Here is a 26,613-nt window from a genome sequence, read left to right on the forward strand (position 1 = left end):
TTTACGTCAAGGTTGCCGAACAGTTATTGTATTCATAATATTTATTGTATATTATCATTATTTACAAAATAATAGCATTTTAGTAAATCATTAATGAAGATCTAAATATAAATATATATAAATGAATATTACCAAAATTATGAAACCCCAATATAATATCTAACGGAGTGTTTAATTGGATGTCTCGTCAGATCATGGATATGAGGTTGATATAGTGCAGACATCTTTCTTAGGCTTGTCATTAGTTTACAGCTGGTGGAAGAAGAAACCATATGTGAAAACCATACGTGAACAAATATGTGAAAAACACTAATTTCTAAACCAATCACCATCGGCCAAACCAACAATCAGAAACAGGTAAATCACAGCGGCTATGGTTAAAAAGGAACTTTACTAGGTTATGAAACAAACAACCATTAAAATATTTACAAGAATACTCCAAAAACATTGAAAGAAACAAGGTTGCGAGGCGAGGAGCTGGGCTCAGTCCCGGTCGGGGCTGCGATAAGAATCGGGCGGTGCTGAATAGAGCTCAGATCTGGGTGGAGGTGGGGGGCTCAGATCTGAGTGGAGCTTGGGGGGCTCCGATCTGGGTGGGGGTGAGGGGGCTCAGATCTGGGTGGGGGTGAGGGGCTCCGATCTGGGTGGGGGTGAGGGGGCTCAGATCTGGGTGGGGGTGAGGGGGCTCAGGTCTTGCTGGAGGTGGGGGGGGCTCAGATCTGGGTGGAGGAGCTGAGCTCAGATCTGGGTGGAGGAGCTGAGCTCAGATCTGGGTGGAGGAGCTGAGCTCAGATCTGGGTGGAGGTAGGGGGCTCAAATCTGGGTGGAGGTATGGTGCTCAAATCATGGTGGAGGTGCGGGGCTCAGATCTGGGTGGAGCTGGCCGGCAGCGTAGACTTGTCCAGGTCGTCAAAGTAGGGGTGGGCCATGGCCTGGCGGGCCGAGATCCTTTTGGGCGGGTTGTAGATCAGAGTTTTCTACGGACAGAGGAGTGACAGCGTGTTAGACAACGAGTACAGGTGTGTGTTGGGGGGGGTGCGCTTTGTATTTGATCCTGCCAAAACCGGTCTGTGAAGGATCCTCTTACACCGACGGCCGATGGGAGTGTTGCCTTGCCCACGAGGCAGCGGCGATACGACAACAAGTAAGTCGAGGCCGTTCCGCGCTCAGAGTGCTCCTCGGAGTCGAACGTCGCCCTGCTGTTCAAACACCCTCCGTGTTTACAGAAGGCCGGGTCTGATCTCAAACCCTACTCGAGCCAAAACACAGCTCCCGACCACCAGAACCGGAGGAGCTAGAACCCTCGACAGCCCGCGAGATCACAGCCCGTCGGATCCCTGTCGGATCCCGCGGCCGATCAGACAGCCTGGCAACGCCACGGGTTACGGTGCCATGGTTACGGTATCCTAGCGTAGCCACGTGGGCTGAGAGAGGTGTAAACCTCGTTCACATGCAGGAAGGATTTCCAGTTTCTAGCGTATTGCCCCAATTATAAAACCCCCTTTTTCAAGTTAAAAAAAATATTTTGTAAAAATCATGATGTTTCAAAGCGCTGTGTGAGGATCAGAATAGGGATAGGCCGATGGTCGATTCTATCAACTGTCGACGATAGATGGATTCCATAGTCGATCATCTCAAGTTGCCGAAAAGGCAATTTTATTTTTATTTTATTGCCGGAAAAACCGCGCTGTGGTGTGCTGGCTACTTTTACAGCTTAAAAAGCACCGCAAATTGTAATTGAAGTTAACTGGCACCGGTGGAAACGCACTCTGTAGCGCTGACCTGCCGTATTGACTCACTGGCAAGAGCGGAGAGGGGCTCGAAACCTACCGTTCTGCTCGCACGGAGAAATTACATCACACTCCACGGCATGTCACTTTGAAAAAGTCTCTCCGTTAAGAGAATGGCGGAGCCATCGCGCGAGTGTTCCGTCAACGGAAATCAATAGCCGCGTTTACATGGCACATCTTATCCGCATAGATTTCTATGCGGACTAGATCTGTTCCTAAAATGTGATCCGAATGTACTGTAGTAACAAAAGTGTCCGTTATGTCTCTCGCGCACACTTGACACATCTCTGGACCGGCGTCGTCATAATGGACGTCTCATCACTACTTGGCGTTGTGAATTTGATTTTAATGAAAGCACAGCAGGAGAGAGCTTTTCTCCGCCTGCTCCTTCAATTAAGAAGGAGGACAGCACAGCTACGTCCCATCTTTATATCTACCCCCACCTCCGCCGCAAACAAGAGGGATTTGAATGAGAGTCCGCAGCAAAGACTGGTGGGAGAGAGTGGTCTCTCCAAGTTAAGTATTTTAACGTTCAGCCTGCAAAAGTACTAGTAGTACCCTACTCATTTACAGTTATCTCGGACGTGCGCGGACATTACGATACTCGAACACGTCATTAATAAACACCCATGTCCCGTCGCTTAGCAACCGGACTACTTACGAACAAAGACGTGAATCAGGCAATAAATCCACCCTCCTTGACAGAAAGTTCGGTGCACATAAAAGTACAGACGGAGCTCAGTGGACCAATTGGGAACTTCTGCAGCTGCTCCAAGTTAAACCCCAATCTATTCGGAATAAGTGTATACGTGTCGATTAAAACGGACTACACCACCTCTTCTATTCGGCATTGAATTCTATGCCGAACAGATAATTGTATTCCGTATGAGGCGTATATATGATCATTTTCTATTCTGCATAGAAATCTATGCGGATCAGGGGCCGTATTCACAAAGGATCTTAGGGCTAAAAGTAGGTCCTAACTGGCAAATTTAGGAGTAACACCTAAAAATAGCGTGTCACTCTTAAATTCAGGACTCCTAACTTTTTTCACTAAGAGCAATTCACAAAGTATTTTAGGCCTAAAAGTAGCACCTAAGTCTAGGAGAGCTTAAAAGTCCTCAAGAGGACTCCTAACGCAGTAAGACCTATTCACAAAGAATCGTAAAATGCCTGCGAGACGAAATGTTAGGGTATTAAACTTGTTGTGGAGTTAGTGCGCGATGCAATAACATCCCCGACTAACAGGAATAATCAGATTAGTCCCGAAATAAAATGTTTGCCAACACTACGTTATTTAGTAACAGGGGAATTGCAACTTTGCAATGCTGATGACGATTTAAAAATATCGCAACCATCAGTCAGCCGTGCCATAAACTTTCCTTTGGACATTCAACAATTACACAGGATCAAAGCCAACTTCATGGCAATTGCAGGTATGCCCGGTGTGGTCGGTGCTATTGACGGGACGCACATAAAAATAATTGCGGCATCAATAGGAAGAAAGTGCATTCCATCAACACGCAGGTTGTTTTTGATGCAAATTTTAACATAGCCTACTGGATGTTGTTGCAAAGTGGCCTGGATCTTCAGCTACCCATGATTTGCGCATTTTAATGGTGAGCGGTCTGAGGCAGCTTTTTGAGATGTACCAGTCGGGTGTCACTTGCTGGGAGACAGTGACTATCCATGCAAAACGTGGCTCTAGACACCCTACCTCAATCCACAACCGGGAGCACAGTTTAAGTATAACATGTAAGTGATTACGCAGATTACGCTTAGTCCTATGCGTAAAACACATCGTATTGGCTCTTTGACGCCTTTTATTTGTTGAATCCATATTTATTATTGTTTACTGTTTTCCTCCATATATGCTAGAGCACACAAACATACACAAAATGTTGTGGAGAGGAATAGGGCAGATGAAACGTCAGTTTCATGTCCTCCACGGCGAAATACGCCTCACCCCAGAGAGGGCAAGCACAGTCATCCCTGTATGTGCCATTCTACACAACCTCTGCAAGCAGAGGAACATTCCACAGCCAGACGATGTTGATGATGATGGCGATCAACATGACAATGAATTTGGCCGTGTGGAACCGAGTGGACCGGCATTTAGGGATCACTTTGAAAACACATTTTAGGTTAACACCGTGGCACAAATCAGTCAACACTTGTGTACTTCATAACATTTATTTTCTTTTAAATTTTACGTATTTTTATTTATTTTTTATTTCTCTTGAACGTGCAGGCTACAACGTCATTATCGTGGTCTGCACAAAATTGTCATCATGCGTGTATTCCGCTAACTGCACTATAACTACTTAATAGGAATTCATTTCTAGCCTAGGCTATTTCCTTGTTCTTCGGTGATTTAGTGGGCTCGTCTGAACAACCGATCACCGAACTGACCGCTTCTAAACTCGTGCACGAGAATTGACGTAATCCATAGCAACGGCGCGTCACTCTTAGTGATTCATCCTTAGTAAGAGTAGGTCTCAGCGGCTTTGTGAATAACTTTTAAGAAAACTCCTACGTAAAATGTTTTAGCGCGAGTTAGGAGCACTCCTAGCGGTAAGATAAAATGTTTTGTGAATACGTCCCCAGATGTGTCCATGTAAACGCGGCTAATGAGAGCAACTGAAAACTATGCAGGTAAGAAACTAAAACTGTAATTCGGAAAAAAGTATAAAAGCTATCGAAATTGCGTTTAGATATTATTGAAGAAACAAGTATGTAGATTTGTTCAATGGTTTGAAGTTAGGTTTATTAGTTACGATGTGTTGAATTGTCAGAGGTTGACCAGACGGCTTCAATGAAACCAACTGAAAATAGTATAAAAGGAGTAGTTGCAGTGAAACGGTGATATTGACGACCCCCATGATAAAAAATTGTACGATTTTTTTTTTGAAAAATAAAACCGCAATTTTATAATGCAATAAATCAGCTGAAAAAAAAAAATTGTTAGGGGGCGCAATCGGACGATGAAAGCTTGTAGACGAACGCCCAACCGTAGATCAGAACATCCAGGACGCTCTACTGTCGGAGGGGGAGGGGTGCGCGCTAGGGATGGGCAAAACGATTATTTTCCCGGGAATCAGTTCTTTCAGTTCCGTTCACTATCACGATTCTTTCGTTTGATTCGTTAGTTAAATCAGATTACGTAATTTGACAGGGAATCTCACAGGTTTCTGCCCCATCCCCCCCCATTGCTTATAAGTATTGGGTACCGGCGCCAATAAAGGATTTTTCACAGCCTCCATAAGGGTACTGTCGGCGGTCGAAACGCCAGCCGTAATTTAGCTGCGCCGCGCCGCACCGAACCACGCATTTGTTTGTATATTTTATTAACGTGACCATATTTTTGTTTCATGTAAAAAAAAAAAAGAAAAAAAGAATCAAAGATTCAGTTCTCTTGTTTTGGGAATCAGTTCTCGACGTTCGCCTTCGGGATTCGTTCGTTGCGAACGAATCATTCACGACCGACCCATCCCTAGTGCGCGCAGACAGAGAAAATAACCTCCACGAAGATCACCGAACCCAAGAGTTGGTCAAATGAAACGTATTTATCACCAGGAAGATGGGAATACAGATCTACTTTCAAAAGGTCTTGACCCAGAATACAATCAGAATACAATTGACCAGAATATCTTATATTCTGGTCAATACGGTAATGCATTACTTTCCAACGACCTAATCTTATGCCCCCTTTGTCTCGTTCATGCTAGCGTTCTGCATCGGCCCAGGGATCCCTCTGCGGAGTCAGGTCTTCAGTCTGAACTAGGGGTCTGAACGGTTACAAATTTTTTTAAACTGTTACACGACCCCTTTTTTTTTTTTTCGTGTACACGGTTAACCGTTTACATTACCGTTTTTAAAGTGGACTGCAGTCGCGCTATAGGGGGATTATTTGTTCATCAACACGGCAGATGCACGAGCAGAATGATTGCAAGAAAGAGATTTGTTTGACCGGTTGCCATGGTTATCTCTGTGTGGTTAATTTGCAGTTGCTGTGTTAATTGTGTCAGCTTACCGTTTCATTAAACTGTAATCAGAAAAAGCAGTTATATGCTATAGACCCTATAGTATCTGTGGTATAAAGGCTGGGACGAATTTCGAATTATAAATATGTAAACTTTATGTTGAAAGTATAGACCATCGCGATTCCCATTGAAACAATGGTAAATCATAACCCTAAAGGGTTATGATTTAAAATCATCATGATTTAAATCATAACCCTAAAGGGTTATGATTGACTAACCGGTTACACGTGTACACGTGCACACCCCTAGTCTGAACATCTACACGTTGAACCCGTTCTCCCGTCTGTCCCGGGCTAAACCACTCACTCCAATCAGAAAACCTCCCTGCAAGAGGGGACCTAGAACCAGCCAATGAGAGCCCAGCTGGGATTAGGAGCAGACCCCGTCATCGCCGTGGTTACTTACGGCCAGCAGGTCGAGGCCGTTCTTGTCCAGGTTCTTCACCATGGCGGCCAGGTTCCCCGCCTTCCACTTGGGGAAGGTGTTCTTGTAGTCGGGCAGGGACTCCACCTCTGGCCAGATGTCGTTGTTGGGGGTCCCGAGGGTCCTGGAGAGAGACAGAGAGAGACAGACAGACAGAGACAGAGAGAGACAGAGACAGACAGACAGACAAAGAGACAGAGACAGAGAGACAGGGACAGGGGCAGAGACGGAGAGAGAGAACAAGCCAATGAAGTCAGAAGCACACATGCATGGCAGAATATATTTTTTTTTTTCATCCAGAGTAATTTGTTTAATAAATACGTTTTCTGTGTTAATGTAAGACTTTTAATGTTGGACATTGAATCATTAATAGACAACTTAAAAGTGAGTTTAGTGCAACGTTTCGGGATGGAATGTAAGTGAATGGAGACAGACAGACGGACGTTAGAGAACGCCCCAGACCTCACGAGGAGGGTACAGACACGGCTGTGGTCAGAATTACAGGAACATCGCCTGGCTCCCTTCTGACCGAACAAACCCACCCCAAAACACTGCATTTAAACAGCGCTTTTCTAACAAGTGGTCACTCAAAGTGCTTTACAATACTGCCTCCCATTCACCCATTCACCCTCCGACAGCGGAGTCAGCCACGCAGGGCGACAGACAGCTCGTCTGGAGCAGTTAGGGTGAGGCGTCTTGCTCAGGGACACCTCCACACTCGGAAGGGCCGGGGAACGAACCAGCAACCTTCCGGTGACCAGCCGACCCGCTCTACCTCCTGAGTCACATGCTGCCCGGTACAAACGGGTCAGAACACGTGAGGCTCTGGCGGGCTCGTCCACCACGTGCCGACCGAAGGAGGGGGGGGTCCGTACCTGAAGATGCGGAAGAGCTGGTCTATCTCTGAGTCCCCGTGGAACAGGGGCTTCTTGGTGGCCAGCTCGGCGAAGATGGTGCCGATGCTCCACACGTCCACCGGCGTCGCGTAGCGCGCCGAGCCAAGCAGGACCTCGGGGGCCCGGTACCACAGGGTCACCACCTGGGGGTGGGGGGGGGGGGTTACACACACAGAGGCACAACATCTTCATCAGAACGCCAACGGTCACGTCACTGAGGGCCATGTCTTGTATACAGACGCAGCAGTTTGCACCGTTTGTATTTTAGCACTCTTCCGGTGAGTCTTCAATGGTTACCACCCACCTACACACACACACACACACACACTCTTGGTGTCTTCTGTAATTCTGGGCCTGCCTCCGAGGCCCCGCCCTCCCGACCCCGGGGCTCTGGGCCCGCCTCCGACCCCGTAGCCCCGCCCTCCTAGGGCTCTGGGCCCGCATACCTCGTGCGTGTAGACGCGGATGGGGACGCCGAAGGCCCGCGCCAGGCCGAAGTCGGCCAGCTTGATCACGCCCTTGTTGTCGATGAGCAGGTTCTGGGGCTTCAGGTCACGGTGCAGAACCCGCCGGCAGTGGCAGAACTGGATGCCCTCCAGGATCTGGTACAGGTAGCTCTGGGGGGGGGGGGGGGGGGGGGGAGGAGAGGGGTGTGTGTGAAGGGCTGGATCATACTGGACCAAGCTTTCCATTGACACATTATTTATCCTATTGGAGATGATGATGTCATCCGCAGATGACTAGTCCATCACTCGCTAAGAAAATGGAAAACCTGAGAGCCTTGAGGAACACTCGCTCGTAAAACCATCACTAAAACAGGCCCGTGTAGTACAAGCTTTAAATCCACACAAAAATCAATAAACCAACAACAAGATTGATTCCTTCAGATTACTGCATCTGTTTCTACTACTCTACTCGCTGTGAATACAGGAGATCCATTCGAGGGCTAGGGGCCGGTCAGGCCAGGCAGGGGGGCATAGGGGCCGGTAAGGGGCTAGGGGCCAGTCGGGCCAGGCTAGGGTCCAGTGGTAACAGATGGCTCTCCCAGGCGTACCTTGACCAGCATGGTGTCCATGTACTCGCCGGACGGGATGGAGTCCAGGTACTTCTTCAGGTCCATGGACAGGAACTCGAAGATGAGGTAGAGGCGCGACTCCTGCATCAGGACGTCCAGTAGCCTGCCACACAGAGAAAGAGTCCTGGATGTTTAGTGGGGGAAGGACGGACGGGGGGACGCCCTCACCCTGAAGTCCCAACGAGACACGGCAGACGCAGGGAAGGCCTCACAGGGGACAGGACGGTCCAGAGAGACTGCTCTAACACACCGCAAGGACGACCACCACACAGGTTTGTTCCATCAGGTTTTTAATTTCCCACTCCATTACGTAATATTGAATTACGCATGGATAGCGTTGCCATGACAACGCTTCCACCAACACACAAACGATGCAGCAGATCTTAAATGATTTGAACTGCACTCGTTTCACTTTCCTGTGGATGTAAAACGAGGCCGGTGAACGGGTCTGCGTTGACTACGGTTTCCGTTTGCAGATCCGTGTCGACAACCCATCCACGACCAGCGTCCCTCCTCCTCCTCCTCCTCCTCCTCCTCCTCCTCCTCCTCACCCTGGCGTCAAGAGGCTGACTGAAGCCTTTATTCTGCTGGTTGGTTCGACTTGGACAGCGGGCAGCGCATTAATCACCTCTGGTCAAAAAGTCGTCTCCTCGGTGGCTTTTGATTTATTAGCTCCGTTTAGAAAAAGCTGCTCGTTACAGAGCTGAGACGAGAATAAAACAGGAGCTGGGTAGTTAACAAACTACTCCTTGTATCTTCATAGATGCCTGCCGAGTCAGTGGCTTATCGTTTCCATCTTCTGGTCCACGAGATCCAAATCATACTTCTGCAGCGAAACCCATCCTCTTTACATCACAAAGATACATGGGAAAAAAATAAAGTGACTCTAGTCTCACAAGTCAGGCTTCAGATTGACGTCTGAAGTCTGACGGCGGACGAGCTCAGACCTCAGTGAAGAGCGATTCAGCTTCATTCGCCTTGTTTATTTGGTTTCGACCAATGACGTCGGCGGAGATCGGTTAAGCGTTGTCCGCATTATTAAGACTAAAGCCCAATCCCATTTCTACCCCTTACCCCTCCCCCTTGTTTTGAAGGGGTAAGGGGAAGGGGTAGAAATGGGATTGGGCCTTACACCGGGATTCCACCGGACGCGTTACGTCCGCGTTACGGCTGCGGCACAGAACGGCTGCGATAATCCTAAACCTAATGTACTCACCTTCCACTCCCAAAACTACTGCAATTAAATGCAACGCTTTGTCCTTCCGGCCATTGTCCTTATAAAAAGGATAATTTGGTACATAAATGACTTAATGTTGCGGAACTTCGACAATGAGTCTCTCGTCGTCCATGTTGCCAACCCTCTGAGACCCTTTGATTGATTGACTGTTGACCTGGTGCCACCGGTCATGACGTAATAATGTTGATGTGAAGTTGTGATAGGCTACATGAGCCGAGTATGGTGTTTTATTTTGAAAATTGACCGGATGCTCTATGGCTTTTACTTTTTCACTTCCTGCCCTGCTCGATCTGCTCTGTTGAAATTGACGCGGTTCAGCAACGGCTTGCGGCAAAAATAGAAATGCTACGGAATGATAGCGCTGCGGCACGGCGAGCCGCTCCTGGGACGCTGCTGAGACGTTCTGCAGCCGCGCCCGGTGGAAACGGTCTCATTGATTAGAGTGGAACCTATCTGCTTCGGTGACCGCGGCCAAGAAGTGCCGCAGCCGTAACGCTGCCGTAGGCCCAATCCCATTTCTACCCCTTACCCCTTCAAAACAAGGGGGAGGGGTAAGGGGAAGGGGTAAGGGGTAGAAATGGGATTGCGCCTAAGGCTTGAAGAGCCACCTGCTCTACCGTCCGGGTCGCTGGGAGAGACACCCGCGGGTCGACATTAATCACGTTAGCCTCTGAATCAGAGCCGACCTCCGTACCCACACAACTGCGCAACGCGATGCCCAGGAGAAACTAGCTCGAGTGCGCTGGAACCGGGGGTCTGGGGGGGGGACGTACTGGACCACGTTGGGGTGCTGGAGCTCCTTGAGCAGGGAGATCTCGCGGACGGCCGTGCTGGGGACCCCCTCTTCCTCGCTCTCCAGGCGGATCTTCTTCATGGCAACGATCTGGCCCGTGCTCTTGTGTCTGCCCTTGTAGACCACGCCGTAGGTCCCTGGAAGACACCAACACAGTGTGGGTGTAAGGATAAACTGTTGCAGTGGTGTAATTGTCATCTGTCCGGGTGGAAGGGATATCATATCGTAAGAAAATACAATAATTCAGTCGTGTTGATGACTACGCAAACATGTTCGAGTTGGGTAACCTGAACATCCCAATGTCACTTAATTAGGATCTTAAATAAGATTATAAGGCAATATTTATACACTACCCTTCAAACTTCAACACCATATTTTAAAATAAATGTATAAGAGGTAGTAAAATACATATAATAGTACTATCTACAGGAATGACAAGTCAGTCACCTCAAACCCACCCATGTTTAACGCATCGCTTGAGTGTCAATGAATCTGAATAATAAGACGAGCGTCGGGCCTTACCTTCTCCGATCTTCTCGATTTTCAGGTAGTCATCCATAGCTTACTGAAATAAAGCAGACACAACGGTGAAACATCAGCAGGAGATCCTCGCTGAACAACACTCAGACACACAACCATCCATGGAGTTGCTGTCCCACACATTAGTTAAGATGATGCAGACGGGTGAAATTGGACTGGATTGACTTAATGACACACACACACACACACACACACACACACACACACACACACACACACACACACACACACACACACACACACACACACACACACACACACACACACACACACACACACACACACACACACACACACACACACACACACACACACACACACTAAATGTCTGATCAGGTCTAATTTTACATCCATCCGAGTGAACTCATTAGATCTTATTGTAAAACAATCGGATTTAACTAAGGTGATCAGATTTTATATTAATGGAATCTATTAATCACTTCAGAAGTCTTGCCTTCACAGCGACAGCCATCGTCTGCAACACATTCAACTAACGACACACAACTAACCAGAAAGTATTTAAGCAACAAAATGAAGTTACCTGCGGTTGAGACTCGATGAAGTGAAGAAACAGGATAAAATCAGCAATGTAACGACTCAGAGTCCTCTAACTAGACGTCTCTAATCTAACGACTGGTATGAAATGGACGCCGCCAACGATGGTTCAAAAAAAGAGGCCAATCGGCCGTCCCGATGCCTTTCAAAAGGGCCAATCAGAGAAGGGGAGCGTCGTCCCCGTGACCTGCGAAGAAGACCCGCGATTGGCTTGAGGTCTACCGTAAATACAGTAATACGAGTCTCGCCGCTTTCGATCATACGTCAGGCCCTAGTTACCCCACTCAAGTGTAACACGTGTCATCCCAATGCAATGTGATTATCGATGCGTTTGTACATAAGTTTAAACACAACCACAAAAGTTCCTTCACAGCCGTTGCAAATGCTGCCAGAAAGTGGCACTTGTATTTTGTGCTTGGAACGTATGAGGCTATATAAATAGTTGCCTTGTAACCTTATTTACATAATTATATTTTATATGAATTCATGTAGGTTTCCCCTCAACAAGTTTGAGTTTAATAAAAAAATATTTGAACTATAGGCATAAATGTCACTTTGCATACTAATGGAAGTTTAAATTAATCATTGTGCATGATCATTAAAAAGATGACCATTTCATTGTTTTCACACACACACACGTCACACACACACGAAAGTAAAGTCAAAGTTGAATAGAGACAAAGTAAATCTTTTTTATTGGTAGATGGTTTATAAAAGAGCATGAGTTATGCAGTGATGTCATCGAACACGAAGGGTTGACAGTTGGTCCAGTGGTGGGTTCACTGCTTCCCGTTTCCACGTGGGGGTTGACAGTTGGTCCAGTGGTGGGTTCACTGCTTCCCGTTACCGTTGATGGGGATCTTCTTGAAGGCTTCGGAGTCCAGCAGGGCCCTGACCTTAGGCCGGGCGGACATCTTCTTGACCAGGTCATTGAGTTTGGGGAAGTTATCCAGGGACTTGGGGCACAGAACCAGGTGGTTCAACAGCAGGTCAAACAGGTTGTAGTCCGCGAACGACACCTGAGGGCCAGACACAGGGGAAGACTGAGCATGGAGGCTGTGATTGAAGGAGGACTTGAATTTGGAAATGGACAAAATTCCAACTGATTTTAAAATGGGAATCAAAAACAACAAATTAAATTCGAATCAGGATTTTGGTAGCACAAAACATGCTTTGCATTTCTACTGTAAAAATAAATAAATAATAATAATAATCCCACAAAAAAAAAATGCATTATAAAAGCTGCTCACCTCTTTCCCGACCAGAAAGCCGGAGTTGGTTTTAGCCATGAACGTCTCAAACTTGCAGAGGCTGTTCGGGAGGTCTTTGAGGTACGCTTGCTTGCCGGTGTCCTGAAATAAACAACCGAGGCAAAACATGATCACATACTCACCGTAATGTATTCATGTACTCAATGTATTGAACATATTGTATCAAACTATTAAAAGGGCCCCTTATTATACCAACAGGTGTGAGTGTGATTAGCCGTTACAAGCCGTTTTGAAAGTTTGCCTCTTCTGACATCAAAAGTGGTTGTGTCCACCTAGATGTGTGCCGGACAGATCAGTCTACCAGCCTACCCAGTGAGGATAATAGGTGCCCTTTGAGGCGCGTCTCCACTCACGTATTCCTGGTAGATTAATTTGATGTACTTGGAGCGCAGGTCCTCGACGCCGTCGTTCATCATGTCGATCAGAGAGGCCTCACGGGAGTCCTTCCCGTACGCTCCTGGAGACGGACAACACCAACACGCAGACGCCATCAGCTCAGGGTCGGGTTAGTCTGTGGCCAGTGTCACCGCGGTAACCGGAGGCTGCTCTGGCCTTTGATGTGATTTGATTTATTTTGAATAAAAGACATATCCAAGGGATATAAGAAAAACATGACCAAGTGCAAGCACTTATTTCCATCATGATCCCCGATGTTACAAGACAGGACATATATCCAAATAAAACAAAACATTAAACATCATAAAAAAATAGACTACGAGAGGCTAAACATAAAATAATCTTCCCTAACCCTTACTTTTTGTATTAAAGTGCATTCATAGACAAACACCAACAGACAACTGCTCACATGGAGGAAGACATGGATAGTTGTCTATGCTCTTAATTTTCAAAGGTAATTTATTCCAGTTCACCACACCACTATATTTGAGAGTACACTTACCAATGTTTGTTTTGAACTTAGGCAAGTACAAGTCTGCATTACTAGCTCTGGTGTGGTAAGCATGGGCATCCCTACTCCTTATGAAGTGATTTTTAAAAAAAGGTATGCCGGTGACTTGTGATTGCAAACATTATGGACCACCCTGAGCTGCAGCTGAGCTGCCCTAGCCTCCAGGGGGAGCCAGCCCAGCGGTGGGAATTGGAGCTTACCCACGTGATCCCTTGATGTGAGCCCCAGCACTACCCTGACTAACCTATTCGGAGCAACCTGCAGTTTGTCTTTTAGGGCCATAGTAAGACCAACACACCATTTGTGTGAGGCTGTATGAAGCCTAGTGATGGTAGACTGGGTAGCCCTGCCCATTCTGCCGGCGATTTGAGTTCGCTCTGCAGAAGAGCAATACATTTCTTTCTGCTTCCGATACGTTTTTTCGGGAGCCAATCACCGAGCTGTCTTCTCAATTGCGTACAGAGTCAGTTGAACTAGGCCCAATGATCACGCCTCTTGAGCTGAAGAAAATGACAGCAGCTGCTTCCCCAGGCAATAGCCAGGCTAAAGTGATTGGGTAGCTATCCATCCTCTCTAGACGGGCCCCGGTTCTACCACCAGGTGTGAGGGGAGGAGCCTTTACACGATCAACCCGCTAGGAGCATCACCAGTGGGAGTGTCCCACCCCCCCCCCCCCCCAGACGTACGATGGATTGATCCGCCTACCATTTGTAACAGTCCACTGGTTAAGCTGCCTGGTCACACACCTGGTGTTGAAATAGGGCCCTTTTGTGACGCGCATTACCCCGACGGTCAAGGTGTTTGCTCCTCAGAAGGCTCCTCCCCCCGGTCACATTACCCCGGAACAACAGCAGGTACATAATCCCCATTCTGAATAAATAATGCATTTATCATTTGTCTCGCTCTTCTAAACCAACCGTAACACACGGTGGTACCACCGTGTGTTACGGTTGGTTTAGAAGAGCAAGACAGATGCTCGTTATGCTACGCCAAGACGGATGCTCGTTAGGCTTCGTCACCATGGTTACGGCCCAGGTGGCGCAGGATGGCGTTGGACTGGAACAGGACCAGATCTCCGTCCTCGAACTTAGGCATCTGGCCGAACACCTGAACCAACGACAGGGAGGAGACACACGGGTTAAGACACCTGGGAAGAAAAAGCCTCCATACAAGATATACAGGTCAAACAATCACTGGAGGTTGTGATTGGTCCACCAGGGAGCGGAGAAGGTCTACTCACACAGGTGGCCTTCAGGTCCCCCTTCTGCCATTCCTCCATGCCCACCAGCACCTCCTTCAGCTCCTGGCCCTTGTCGGCCAGCATGATCTTGATGGCGCCAAGGCGGCCTGGAAACGCAGACGCAGAAACCAATTTAGGAGAGCGCTGGAGGGGACTTAAACTTCGTTAAAGTATCACAATGTAAACACAACGGACGGTCAGATCACGAGGGAATGGATATGCTCAGTTGAAATGATACTGTATTACGATACGATAGATATAGCGTGATGCATGGAAATCACTAGAACATTAAACATGACAAAAATACGCACAACCCATGCCATTATAATCCTGGATCTACAGCAAGGGTTTCTAATTAGGGTTGCATGCCATAAGTGAGTCACTATATCCATCCAATCTCTGAAGAGCATGTCCACAGAGAATGTTAATCATCTAACTTTTTGGATTGGACTAATTGATAAAAAAAATAGGAACGGGTGAAATTTAACAATTATTCGCCGAAGGCAAAGTGAATACTAAAAATCTCATCATGTGAACACTCCAAAAATAAAACACGATAACACTTTTGCACGGATTTTATTGTGATTATTAGCGGTTTATTTGTTTTTAAGTGCGTTACGAGACGACCCTCAAGCGACATTTTGCGATGAAAACAATATCCAGAGTTTAGCATATACTCAAATAATTTAAATTGAACTTGGGTAGCAGTTGATCTAGGTCATTCTTTCCCCAAGACTAGTTCGCGGGAATTTTAAATTGGGTCGCCAAATAATTGTATAGGCCTATTAAAATAAATTAAAAAAAAAAAGGGAAACTATTTTTTTACAGAAATACTTTTGCACTAATTTGGCATCTATCTCTACATTTTCAGCTTTGACTCTTACTTTTTGCTGCTGAAGCACCCAATTTTTTCCCCTGGGGAATTAATAGAGGTTTATCTTAACAAATTGATTGATTGATTGACTGCTGATAACAATAGCTGCCCATAAACACACGCCTACCTGTTCGGCATGAACATTAAAAAATACTTTAAACAATTAGCATGTTTTTGATAGTACTGTACTATTTTTTTATATTGGGTTTGTAGTTTAAAAAAAATGGCTCCCCAAAAAGGAAGTTTAGGAAACGCTGATCTAGGTGATAATAAGAAACGAATTATTTCATGAAATGCTCACACAACAAAAGTCAGTTTTCGGGAAGTGAAACCCTAGCTTTGAAAATATCGTTATGCATAAACCACAGGTACAAACCAACACATCTTCCTGACATTAAATTATCCAACAATATATTAACAGATATATTTTATACAGCAAACGGTCTACTTGCAAATACGCACACAAAATCCGTTTCCAAAACAAGAGCAACCCGGAATCACACGACGCGCGGAAACGTTCTGCACCGTCTTTAATAGGTCCATGGTCTGCACCGTGCTGACTGAGTCGCGGCCCATTTTGGTTCAGATTTGTAACATGATTGAAAATATAAAGTGAAAATACCTTTGACTGGGAAGTAGGTGGCGGTGTATGGAGGCACTGCAGGGGAAAGAAACGAGGGAAGTTCAAGTTCAGAGAACAGCCGAACATTGTGGAATCATGCACTCTCTACCAAATCACAGACGATGCAACACGTGTCTTGCAGAACATAAACAAGATGCATGCATGATCTTAACCCAATGTAGAGGCACATATCTCAGGTTCTATACACTTACTGGTTAGAGTCGGTCTGGTGTGCTGTCGTCGCTGTCTGAGGGGGCGAATGACAAAGTGTGTCAGCGGGGATCGGGTTATATAATCCTCAAGAGGAGGGAATGAGACGATCAAGCAACTCCCTCCCTCTCTCCTTAAATCCCTCCCCCACACACTAATGATTTGTGTCGAGTCATCGTGAGTGAGCAAACAACCAGAGGAGGGGTTCTCCTTGTCTAAAGTATGAATTCAGTATGAATTGCTTTGGTTTGCTGTCACGCAACGCTGTCAAGCCACGGAAATCTACCAAGCGTGCTGGGATTTTCACAATAAAAGCCCACCATTTGTCTGGTTTCGAAAAATTCAGGAAGTGTATAACAATGGATTGAAGGAAGATGCGTACAGTTGTTATAGTCATTGAAAGTAATGTTACTTAAACAACAAAAAGTTGATAATCAATATATTTGGAGGTTATATTGTTGATGGGGAGATACTTTAGCCATTTATCTAACAAGCTCATCTAAAACCACGTTCAGACACAGGTCATTAAGGTTAGGCGTTAGGACGTCATGGGGAATCTAACCCAGAACCTTACATTATGGTACATTATCTCTCTGAACTGTATCTATGTAGCCATATTCGTTACTATTAGAGTTATGATGCATGCCGTTGTCTTGTGTCGCAGTCTGCAGCAACAGGCAGTTGACCTCTAACCTGCAGCCAGCTTGTATAGACGTGAGATCACGGCGGCTGGTATTTGATCGTATGAAAATGAGATGTGTCATGACTCATGAGTCAGCAACTTTTGAGACAAAGGCGGAAAAGTAAAAACTAGTAGCGTGGGCAGGGCCGGCCCTGTACACCTGGGGGCCCTAAGCATGATAATTTTGGGGCTCTGCTTTGCGGTTGATAGAGTAGATTTGACACAGAGAACAAGCAACTGTATGCATTCAGTTGCATTTTTATCCGTACCTCTTTGAGCATTATTAGCTGCAATTATTTTATTGCTTATTAAGTATACTCACTGAAACAGTCAAAGTAAAGCTTACACACTGCATAACCGTCAAGCTTGACACACATAATATTGATTCTCAAAATGAAGAAGTCTAAACCTTCTGGCGTGCAGGGACGAAAACGCAAACAATTAGAAGCAAAGAAAGCCCAGTATAGATGTAAGTGACCTCAGCCATTATAGTGTCAAACTACATAGTATTGTGCATCCCCTAATATTGCTTCCACTCAGCTATCACTAGCTAGGGACTGTTAACCTACTTTGCTAGCTTGCCATGGGGTCATCCCTATGTTCCCCGGGTCCTATGTTCCCCGTTTTTCCCAAAAAGGGTCCTATGTTCCCCTGAAGCCATACATACCGGGGAGCATAGGACCCTTTTTGGGAAAAGCAGGGAACATAGGACCCTTTTCTGGGAAAAGGGTCCTATGTTCCCCGCAATCTATCAATCTTTAAAAATATTTAAACTTTGACGCGACATTCGCGTGATGACAACCAATCGGCGTTCAACAGCGTGGCCACTGAGTGACACGTGTAACGTAACAGCCAATCAGCGTTCAACCGGCCAACTCAGTGCAGTGCAGTCCGGGGTGAACTGCAGCATGGAGGAGAAAGTGATTGTTGCAGTTTGCTACTCCCGGAGCTCTTTATATAATAGTATATAATATAATACAATTGTATAATAATATCACCGCCAAAAGCTCTGTGCGCCTCCGGATGGCCGTAGCGCGGGGAGCTCTCGTAGGGATTGGGCTTCTCGGGGTTTGTTTACCGGCGTATGAATAGACTGCGTCAGGTTCTCCGACGTCTCTCCCTCTTCCACAAATGGTAAAGACATGCAATGGTGGTTATCTCGGCCGGAATTTGGCAGTAATGGTGGAAAAATTAACAGACCGGGGAACATAGAACCCTTTTTTTTTAAAAAAGGGTCCTATGTTCCCCAGTCACATACATATCAGGGAACATAGGACCCTTTTTGGGAAAAGCGAGGAACATAGGACCCTTTTTGGGAAAAGCGGGGAACATAGGACCCTTTTTTTTAAAAAGGGTCCTATGTTCCCCAGTCTCATACAAAGAGGGGAACATAGGACCCGGGGAACATAGACACGCTCCCACTTGCCACATATTACTAGCTTACATAACTTCAAAGATAACCTACATGTATGTAAACATAAAATGACCAGTGTTTTTTTAATTGGCCAGATGCACTCAGGCAATATTTGCAGAGCCCAGCACTTGCAGGAGAAAGCACCCCTGATCCTTCATGTTCACCTCTCTCTGAACTTTGTAAGTACAACTAGTACCATTGTTGCTGTTTTTGCCATGAGGAAGTCTAGACGAGTCAAATTCTAATGCTGCGTCAACTGGGTGAATATAAATTCCAGATACAACTGTTCAACTATAGGGAAAGAACTGCCCTCTTTTAATTTTGTAGTGGTATGTACAGTATCCATCATAGCACTTTTGTTTTTAGTTTGAGTGTACAGTTAATCCAGTTTATGGTTGATAAACTGGCACACGTAAAGGGGTCCTTACAGTGTGCTTAAGAGCTTTTGCACAGTTTATGGAGTTCATCCATTGTCGTAATTTGTTAAATATTCTTGAACATTCTTTGTAGCATTTTTATTATTTATTAGACTTGATCCTTTTTGCTTATTTGTTAATAGTTGATTTAAAGTAAAATATCCTTGCGCATCTTTCATTTATGTATGGAGGTTGTTCATGTATGTTTATGTGTTTATGTATGTATATTCTGAAACTTTTCTGTTGTTTGTTGTCCATGCTTCACACATTGTTTAATTGCAACGTAGTATAGTAAAGCTATAAGTGGGTTAAAAAAAGAAGCAAAATAACGGTAAATCAGTTAATATGTGTCTTCAGTGATGTTTAATATAGTAATGTCAATTAACAGGCAACGCTCCGCTCGCTATGGGAACAGGGGGCGCAAAACTCAATCTCCCCTGGGGCTACCAAAGGGCTAGAACCGGCCCTGGGGGAGAGAGCGGGAGAGAGGCGATGTCGGACAAAGGTCGTTGCCCTCTCAGAAACACAGAGCGTTATATTTACTACATGTGTAGGGTTGCCAGGTCAGCCAGAATCAGGTCATTTAAGGTTATCATGATCAGACCTCTTTACAGTCTATGGGACAGACAGACCCAGTCAAAATTAATTAATTAATTCCACCATTGTTTTCTCATGATAATATGAGCTGTATGAAGAATAAGAATAAAGCGCTCTTGGGGCGCCCCATGGCAGTAGGGGGCCCTAAACGGCCGCTTAGCTCGCGTCTAGGGAGCGCCGGCCCTGAGCGTGGGAACAACCAGGTGGTACAACCACCAGCCAGGCATAGGTTGTACAACAACCAATACCGTAACTTAGCTATCGCTAACCTTATACCTTAGGTTAGCTATTTCTAACCTAAAATCGAAACCTTATCTCTAATCGAATACCTTACCTTAATTACCTCCAACATAAGACCTAAACTTAACTGCAACCTAGTACTTAAACCACTTCACTTAACCATCTCTAACCTAATATCTAAACGAAACCATCTCTACCCTCAAACCTAAACTTAACCTAACCCAACCTAACATTCCCATTTCCAACACATTATGGGAAAAAATCCAATCCGCAAATAAATTATTTGCTATAGTTGAGTCCTTGACCTCAACTCATCAATCATTTACTATATAGCAAATGTAAGACATTTAAGTACCCTTTGTTTTACACTCACACTCCCACACATGCACGCACACACACACACGGTGCTGCAGAGAAACAGCCTGAACACAAGGGGGGTGGGCATGGCCGTAGGTGTGTGTTGTGGTTCAAACTGAGTACCTCCCTCAGGTCCCTCTGGAACCTCAGTCAGTCTCTTTGGGAGTGTGTGCGTAAGGTGACTGGTCTCAGCGGCCTCACCTGGTCACGTCTGATTGGACTCTTGGGCTGGGTGGGGCTGCACACCTGTTGCACATTGAGTATCAGTGTGTAAAGCCGGCCACGCACCTGCGCCCAAGCGCCGCGGTGCGCATTTCACGCGCGCCAATTGCCGCCCCTAGTACCAATAGGAAGCGGCGCTCTGCTGCACCGTTGTGATACGTTTCGAAAAGAAACAGATCACCAAACTTAGTCGGTGTAGGCTACCATAACGTTTTACCAGTTACTTTTGACTACATATACAGGCCCGATGCCCATAATCCTCTGTTTGTGCTTACAATGATAGACATAGTTAATATCCATAATATGTATAGGACCTTGTATCAAGCCGGGATGTACCGAACAGCCTTAAAAAGCGCCTTTTCAGGGGCGGCGACGCTTGGGAATAGAACAGTGGCGTGAAGGATGGCGGGGAGGCACGCGCGTCTAGCCGCTGCCGGTGTGGGCTAGTACGTCCGAAATAATGGGGGCGTTCTTGTTGACGTGACGCTTCGGCGCTGGTGTGTGTTGGGCTTTAGCCAGAACAGGTTAAACCAGCCGTCCACACACACACACACACACACACACACACACACACACACACACACACACACACACACACACACACACACACACACACACACACACACACACACACAATGCACCGTTGGCATGTTTATTTACTGACCCACTTTACAATAAACCGGATTCAACATCACCACCCTCGGTCCTTTGTGTGGAGGAGCCATTAAAGCCCCATGGTCGGGGTTTGGCCGCCAGCTAGGTGGCGTGCAGGACGGTTTCTACAGTCGCCACGCCATGAGCAAAGCAACCAGCCACCCCCATGCAGGGGGTCTGGGTAAAGACCTGGGGGTCAAGTCACACTGGGGGTCTTGATGAAGTCCTGGGGACCACACATGACCTCACAGCGGCCTCTATATCAGATGATACGAAAATGTGATTCTGTCATGAGTCAGCAACTTTTGAGTGATTGGCTGAAAGGTTAATAATCCTAGTAGTTAATAATTTGGGTGGGAATATTAATGTCCACTCAAGGAGACACAAGGGAATATCCTTCATGGATTAATTTGGGAATGATGATGAATACATACCAGCTCTTCATTTTCAAACCAAAGAACCAACCACCATACATTTCACGCTCAGATTTATCCCCTTCGTTAAAATTGAAAGACATTGACGCAGAAAACGACAAGATTTTCTTTATATCTTAAGTAGTTCATTGTTTTTGTCTCAATCCATTTGTATTTGCATTAATTTGTCCTTACTGAAAACAATAAATATGCATCAACTCAGAACAGGCGACAGAGAAAATACAGAATTGAACACAAACAGCCAGAGTTAAGCCTGTGCTCGGCCCGCTGAGTATAGACCACGTCTGGCTCGCGGGCCCCTGATCCCAGGGGCCCGCTCTACTGCAGAGAGCTGTCTGAGCACACATCAACACACAACGGCTTGCACTCGTCAGCGATGCAGGTACAGGTGCTCATACAATGTGCAAATGAAGGTCCGCATGCTGCATGACTTTAAAAACAAACGGTGTAATATAAGATAGTCAAATATTGTCTCTGAGGTCTGCAGGTGTACCAACCACAGCTCTGCATATACTCCCATGATGCACTGCTGCCTTTTTGGAAGGGGCACCCTTAATCAAACCACACCAAACCAACGCCTGGACTTAACTCTTAACTTATATCTTAACTTAACCCTACCTAACTTATACCGAAACCTAACCATACCCAAACGTAATCATCTCTAACATATTTAAACGTCACCATTTCTAACCTTAAAACTAAACTTGACCATCTGTAGGCTCATCCAATGCGGGAATGGGAAATGGAAATCCAACATTTCCATCTCCAACGTGGGTTTTTTTTGGAAGAAGATCTGCGATTGTGATCAGCCGTCGCGGTGGCACCTGGTCTAGTAGACTAGAGGCGCTGGCAGGCTGCCCGGGCCGACAGCAGCAGGGTCACCTGGTCTAGTAGACCAGAGGCGCTGGCGGGCTGCCCGGGCCGACAGCAGCAGGGACAGCTGGACGGACTGGTTGGTGCAGTCGGCTGCTGTGTGAGTACAGTCTGCAGTGGAGTGCGTGGGTGCGGGGGCCAACAGTTCATGCTGTGTTGGTGTTCGTACGGGGGCTGAGTGGGCACACCTTAATGTAACACTGGGTAGGAAGAGAGTGGAGCAGTCCTGTCCGGACTCAGTTCCTCAGCAACCGTACACACTTATTGTATGTTGTACGTCCTGGCACTTAAAAATAGTACTCAGCATTGTGTAGCGTCTTATCCTAGCTGTCTTTGTTGCACACGGGGAATGGGTTAACCTAGAGATTGTTAGTGCTTGGCAATTGGTTCAATGACAATTCTTACTGTGCCCACAGTGATATATTGTTGCTTCTCTTTCTTCTGACAAATGTACTTATTGTAAGACGCTTAGGGTGATAGCGTTTGCTAAATGCCAGACTGGCTGTCAGACTGATACACACACACACACACACACGACACAACACTGTGATGTGTGTGTTTCTTTTAAATGCATCGAGTACACACTCACACACGTGAACACATAGAGGCACGCACAGACACGAAAACACAGGGTTGACTCTCGATTTTGATCTAGAATGATCGCTCCCTCCCTCCTCAAAACGTGAAACAAAGCTATCTTCAGAATCGCTGCAGTAAAGAACAAACAAACAGTCACATGTGTACACACACACACACACACACACACACACACACACACACACACACACACACACACACACACACACACACACACACACACACACACACACACACACACACACACACCTAGCTGCTAAGCTTACTAGCTTGCGTCTGAAAATAATCAACCACCAATTAGTACGGGATCGGTTAACATTTTACCGACGCAAAGTTTATCACACTTAATCAGAGAAATAATGCGTCGAAGTAATTTCATTCCGTAAATATAACATAGGATCACAACTTTCAAGTATATTTGTCTCAACAAGAAGTAAACTTTACATCATAAAACACAAATATTCGTGTTCATAAGATAATTATAGAGAAGATAGTACTTTATCCATCCGCGATTCTATTGGTCAGCGTCAGTGGCTCTGTCTGTCAATCAAAACCTCTCCTCCACCTTCCTGATCCCCTAACACACACCGCAGGTCTGGAGGACACACCATGGACCACTGACGGTCCCTGACGGGTGAATCACTGGATTGACGAGGCCCTCGTAGCGTGTTACTCCACCAGGTCAACTCCTCATCAGTGACATGTAGTCCTGCTCCCCCGCCTAAACCAAACAGTGTCTCAGCCGTTGGCGGAACTTTGTTTTCTTTGTGTCAGTGAAATGCAAACCACTGTGACCACCTTCACCAACATCAACCCCACTGGTCTCTACTTGTCTCTACTGGTCCGTTCATCTGCAGTCATCTTCTGCTCTTCACTGCACAATCTTCCTGGGTGCTGGGATTCTTCTTTCTGTTTGAGGTTCTTGCGCCTCCTCCTGCTCCCGCTCCTCTCCTCTCTCTTCTCTCCTCTCTCCTCCCGCTCCTCTCCTCTCTCTTCTCTCCTCTCTCCTCCCGCTCCTCTCCTCTCTCCTCTCTCCTCTCTCCTCTCTCCTCCTGCTACCTCCTGGGTTCACAGATGGGATGAGGTGGAGAAGCAAAGCTTCAGTGTGTAGGGGTTGGAGCCGTCTAGAAGAGATAGGAGGTGGAGGAGATTAATCACTACACGCACGCACGCACGCACGCACGCACGCACGCACGCACGCACGCACGCACGCACGCACGCACGCACGCACGCACGCACGCACGCACGCACGCACGCACGCACGCACGCACGCACGCACGCACGCACGCACGCACGCACGCACGCACACACACACTGTCTAACCCCTCCCTGCTCTTCAATGACCTGTCTCTGTACTGTCTCACCCCTCCCTGCTCTTCAATGACCTGTCTCTGTACTGTCCCACCCCTACCTGCTCCTCAATGACCTGTCTCTGTACTGTCTAACCCCTACCTGCTCCTCAATGACCTGTCTCTGTACTGTCTAACCCCTACCTGCTCCTCAATGACCTGTCTCTGTACTGTCCCACCCCTACCTGCTCCTCAATGACCTGTCTCTGTACTGTCCCACCCCTACCTGCTCCTCAATGACCTGTCTCTGTACTGTCTCACCCCTACCTGCTCCTCAATGACCTGTCTCTGTACTGTCTAACCCCTACCTGCTCCTCAATGACCTGTCTCTGTACTGTCTAACCCCTACCTGCTCCTCAATGACCTGTCTCGGTACTGTCCCACCCTTACCGGTTCCTTGATGACATGTACACCGTACATATCAGTGCACGTTTTCAGGGATAGAGGTGTGGTTTTAGAAACCAGGGCAGGGAAATGTCTTCAGTGCAAGACAGAGCCAGAGCTGTCCTCTCTAACTGGTACTGGGCGCTCGGTGATAGTAAAATAAAATACATGGGATTAATTATGAAAGACAGTTAGTAGTTTGCACAGCCTTCTTTCCACTATCCTCCACTGTGCTCCCAGGACTCCCAGTACTCCCCAATGCCCCAGGCTGCTGTGAAGAGCAGTGTCCCAGCGACTCTCTCTCACAGTCCCAAATCTAACCAAAACCAGTGGCGGTGGTTGCGACTCACTGGGAATCCGGATCTGGTAGTGGTTGAGGACGGTGAGCACCTCCACCGCCTGGGTCTTGCTGTCGAACTCCAGCAGACCGGAGATGGTTTTGGAGGAGGCTGCGGAGCAGAGGGCCCAGACCCAGAGCACAGGTTGTTAGGGACGCAGTAACTAACGACCCGGAGAACAGGTCGGTAGGGACGCAGTAACTAACGACCCAGAGCACAGGTTGTTAGGGACGCAGTAACTAACGACCCGGAGAACAGGTCGGTAGGGACGCAGTAACTAACGACCCAGAGCACAGGTTGTTAGGGACGCAGTAACTAACGACCCGGAGAACAGGTCGTTAGAGACACCGTCTGTCCCTAACGACCCGGAGAACAGGTCGTTAGAGACACTGTCTGTCACTAACGACCAGAAGAACAGGTCGTTAGAGACACAGTCTGTCCCTAACGACAAGGAGAACAGGTCGTTAGAGACACAGTCTGTCCCTAACGACCAGAAGAACAGGTCGTTAGAGACACAGTCTGTCCCTAACGACCAGAAGAACAGGTCGTTAGAGACACTGTCTGTCCCTAACGACAAGGAGAGACAAAGTCTGTCCCTAACGACCTGGATAACAGGTCGTTAGAGACGCAATAGGTGTCGCGTTTACATCCTGAAACGTTTACACAGAGAGTGTTGCATTGTGGGGGTTCCTTTAGACAAGACAATGGCTGTTTCCCAATCTGAAGGAAGCATGCTCAACGGCCTCCCTTTTAAGGACGCTACGTCAAAGAACGCCGACAAACACTGTTCAAATGTTGAGAACACTCGGGAATTCGCGCCCCTCTCGCAGCCTTTTTTTCGAGTATTCCGAGATTTTCAAGAATGCATCGATGGATCCTCAACGAGCCAAACCACAATCCTTTGTGTTCACACGCTGCGCGGGTATTTAAAAATTGCGTATGGAAAGCGATACACATTGCTTTACACAAGCTAGACGTTATTTGAACATTGTCTGAAATATTTTGTGCCATATTGCTATAGATCAATAGATCAATCATGTAAATGCAAAACAATTCTCTGCGTTATTTTTCCTAACGTTTTTGCATCGTAATGGTAGGCTATATTTTGCATGGATTGATTTGTTTTAGAATGAATGTACCTGGTGTTTAAACAAATTACTGTCGCCAATAACAATATGTAGGAAGTGTTCTAGCAAGGCTGCAACCTTCAATTTGGGAAACAGCCAACAGCATCATACAGGCCTGGACACATTGAAGATCAGTCGGTCATGTTGGGCATTAAAAAGTTTATAAAGTTGATTTATATGCAAAAATCACCAAATGTGGTCAAATAGCATCAAGAGAAAGCAACAATAATTTGTCAACTTACGCTTTGCGTCAAAGACCTTGAACTTGACGAACCCGGGGACGTCATGCTCCTCGCAGAGCTGCAGGGAAAACACACCTCTGCGTGAAGAGGCTATGCACTTAGCACGCTGAGCAGCTAACAGGCTAAGTAGTAGTTGAGAAATGTTCGGTCTGTTCAAAGATAAGTATTATAATAATAAACTGTAAATATAAATATATAATATGTAAAGATA

The 26,613-nt window shown here is 46.6% G+C and overlaps 3 protein-coding genes across 6 annotated transcripts in view; all 3 read right to left on the reverse strand.

Annotated features, from left to right (window-relative positions):
* Positions 1-372: 372 nt before the first annotated feature.
* Positions 373-11,496, reverse strand: cdk1 (cyclin dependent kinase 1). Of its 4 annotated transcripts, none has more exons than XR_009529271.1 (9): positions 11,339-11,496; positions 10,780-10,822; positions 10,238-10,394; positions 8,207-8,330; positions 7,599-7,769; positions 7,132-7,295; positions 6,239-6,380; positions 762-977; positions 373-685 (listed from the first exon to the last, which is right to left on the reverse strand). XR_009529271.1 is itself a non-coding variant. In XM_060073218.1 (8 exons), exons 2-8 carry the CDS (start codon positions 10,814-10,816, stop codon positions 864-866), a joined length of 909 nt encoding a protein of 302 aa, XP_059929201.1. In that variant the 5' UTR covers positions 10,817-10,822; positions 11,339-11,496; the 3' UTR covers positions 694-863. The 4 variants fall into 4 exon arrangements, 1 of the variants encoding a protein (XP_059929201.1); XR_009529270.1 differs by having other exon boundaries at positions 737-977; XR_009529272.1 differs by having other exon boundaries at positions 737-977; positions 11,343-11,460.
* A 528-nt stretch (positions 11,497-12,024) lies between these two features.
* LOC132473204 (glutathione S-transferase P-like) lies at positions 12,025-16,603 on the reverse strand. Its single transcript, XM_060073219.1, has 7 exons — positions 16,479-16,603; positions 16,267-16,302; positions 14,771-14,877; positions 14,550-14,637; positions 12,977-13,080; positions 12,603-12,704; positions 12,025-12,371 (listed from the first exon to the last, which is right to left on the reverse strand). Coding segments are annotated over exons 1-7 (627 nt in total). The 5' UTR covers positions 16,480-16,603; the 3' UTR covers positions 12,025-12,182.
* Positions 16,604-21,585: 4,982 nt separating this feature from the next.
* LOC132473199 (heterogeneous nuclear ribonucleoprotein L-like) overlaps positions 21,586-26,613 on the reverse strand; it is a 26,325-nt gene continuing 21,297 nt past the window's right edge. Inside the window, exons 12-15 of the mRNA XM_060073215.1 lie at positions 26,403-26,460; positions 25,046-25,144; positions 22,375-24,086; positions 21,586-22,316 (exon numbers count right to left, since the gene is read on the reverse strand). Coding sequence (XP_059929198.1) covers positions 24,031-24,086; positions 25,046-25,144; positions 26,403-26,460 — 213 coding nt within the window. The 3' untranslated portion in view covers positions 21,586-22,316; positions 22,375-24,030. The remainder of the gene's footprint in view (positions 22,317-22,374; positions 24,087-25,045; positions 25,145-26,402; positions 26,461-26,613) is intronic.

The sequence above is a fragment of the Gadus macrocephalus genome, chromosome 15 (assembly GCF_031168955.1).
Source record: "Gadus macrocephalus chromosome 15, ASM3116895v1".
Classification (NCBI taxonomy): domain Eukaryota; kingdom Metazoa; phylum Chordata; class Actinopteri; order Gadiformes; family Gadidae; genus Gadus; species Gadus macrocephalus.